At 34.6% G+C, this 1,025-nt stretch overlaps 1 protein-coding gene across 3 annotated transcripts in view; it reads right to left on the bottom strand.

Annotated features, from left to right (window-relative positions):
- The window catches only part of LOC112465703 (putative uncharacterized protein DDB_G0282133), a 23,006-nt gene that overhangs the window by 6,894 nt on the left and 15,087 nt on the right, over positions 1–1,025 (bottom strand). Inside the window, exons 3-6 of one of the 3 annotated variants that reach the window (XM_025033393.1) lie at positions 912–1,025; positions 706–835; positions 417–554; positions 174–350 (exon numbers count right to left, since the gene is read on the bottom strand). The exon at positions 912–1,025 is cut by the window's right edge and continues 8 nt beyond it. In XM_025033393.1, the coding sequence (XP_024889161.1) occupies positions 174–350; positions 417–554; positions 706–835; positions 912–1,025 (559 nt within the window). Of the gene's footprint in view, positions 1–173; positions 351–416; positions 563–705; positions 836–911 lie in introns of those variants that run through there. The other 2 variants (XM_025033391.1, XM_025033392.1) reach the window with 2 other exon arrangements.

The following is a 1,025-nucleotide window of genomic DNA, read 5'->3' as shown; positions in this document are numbered from 1 at the left end:
GTGTGTGCGTGTGTGCTCAGTCTAATATATATCTATTATTATCTACTTATTGTAAGCAAAGATATATAATTATAGTTATTATGCATGTATAATATTTCTTCTGTTCTTTTTCAAAGTACATGTTAAGTTTATGTGAAAGCAATGTCAATCAAGTAGAAAAATAAATGAATTACCTTGACTGTCAACAAGATCTTATTGTCCAGGGAATGCCTGTAAACTCTAAGATCGTTCGGCATAAATTGAGGAAAGTAAATGTATCTCGCCCCGTTGCGATCGACTCCTAAAACTGTTTCAAACTGATTTTCCCATGGTTGGTTTACCATATCTTCCTGAACTGTTTTTCTAGTATGCTGTAAAAATTATGACAGTTTTTAATTTGATAGTGCCTTGTTTTTAAGATTACATTACGAACTCACCATGATTGTATCACAGACGGTTTTCAGCAACCAGACCCTTTGTTTGAAGCTAAGATCTTCAAAGTCTTTACCATCGAGCATTGAAGTCTCGGGAAAGATGTTCCAAAATTCTGGCTCAACGCCGATAGTTTCTAGAACCTAAAAATCTTTGATCACATTTCTGATCACTGTGGTGAATGTTATCATGTGTATATGTATAATGTGTATATGTGTTTAAAATATTGCCGATATTCGATGCAAAGTTATAAATTATTATCGATTCACAACGCGAACTTGCGACAATACATACTTTGGTCACGTCTTCGTGCTTCGCGCGATAAATTTTGAACCAGCTCGTGATTTTGTATGTGAGAATATTGGTCCAAAAGTCATACGGCATCGGTGGTACCTTGCGCAGCTTTGCTTTGGTGGTCGGGGAACTACAATTTTAAAATCAATTTTTGTATAATAATGTTCTTTATGACATAATTAAATTCAGTGTTAGATTTAATATACCTCAGCAAACACGTCATGATGTTTGCTAGCTGTTTAGAGGCCTTCGGTATCAACAGCATCCTTTCCATTTCGTATAAAGATAACTGAGGTATATTAAGAGATTCTTTCGTTAAA

Source organism: Temnothorax curvispinosus, unplaced genomic scaffold, assembly GCF_003070985.1.
Source record: "Temnothorax curvispinosus isolate PA1 unplaced genomic scaffold, ASM307098v1 QBEX01015436.1, whole genome shotgun sequence".
NCBI classification, from domain to species: Eukaryota; Metazoa; Arthropoda; class Insecta; order Hymenoptera; family Formicidae; genus Temnothorax; species Temnothorax curvispinosus.
This window is presented reverse-complemented; position numbering and strand designations above follow the sequence as displayed.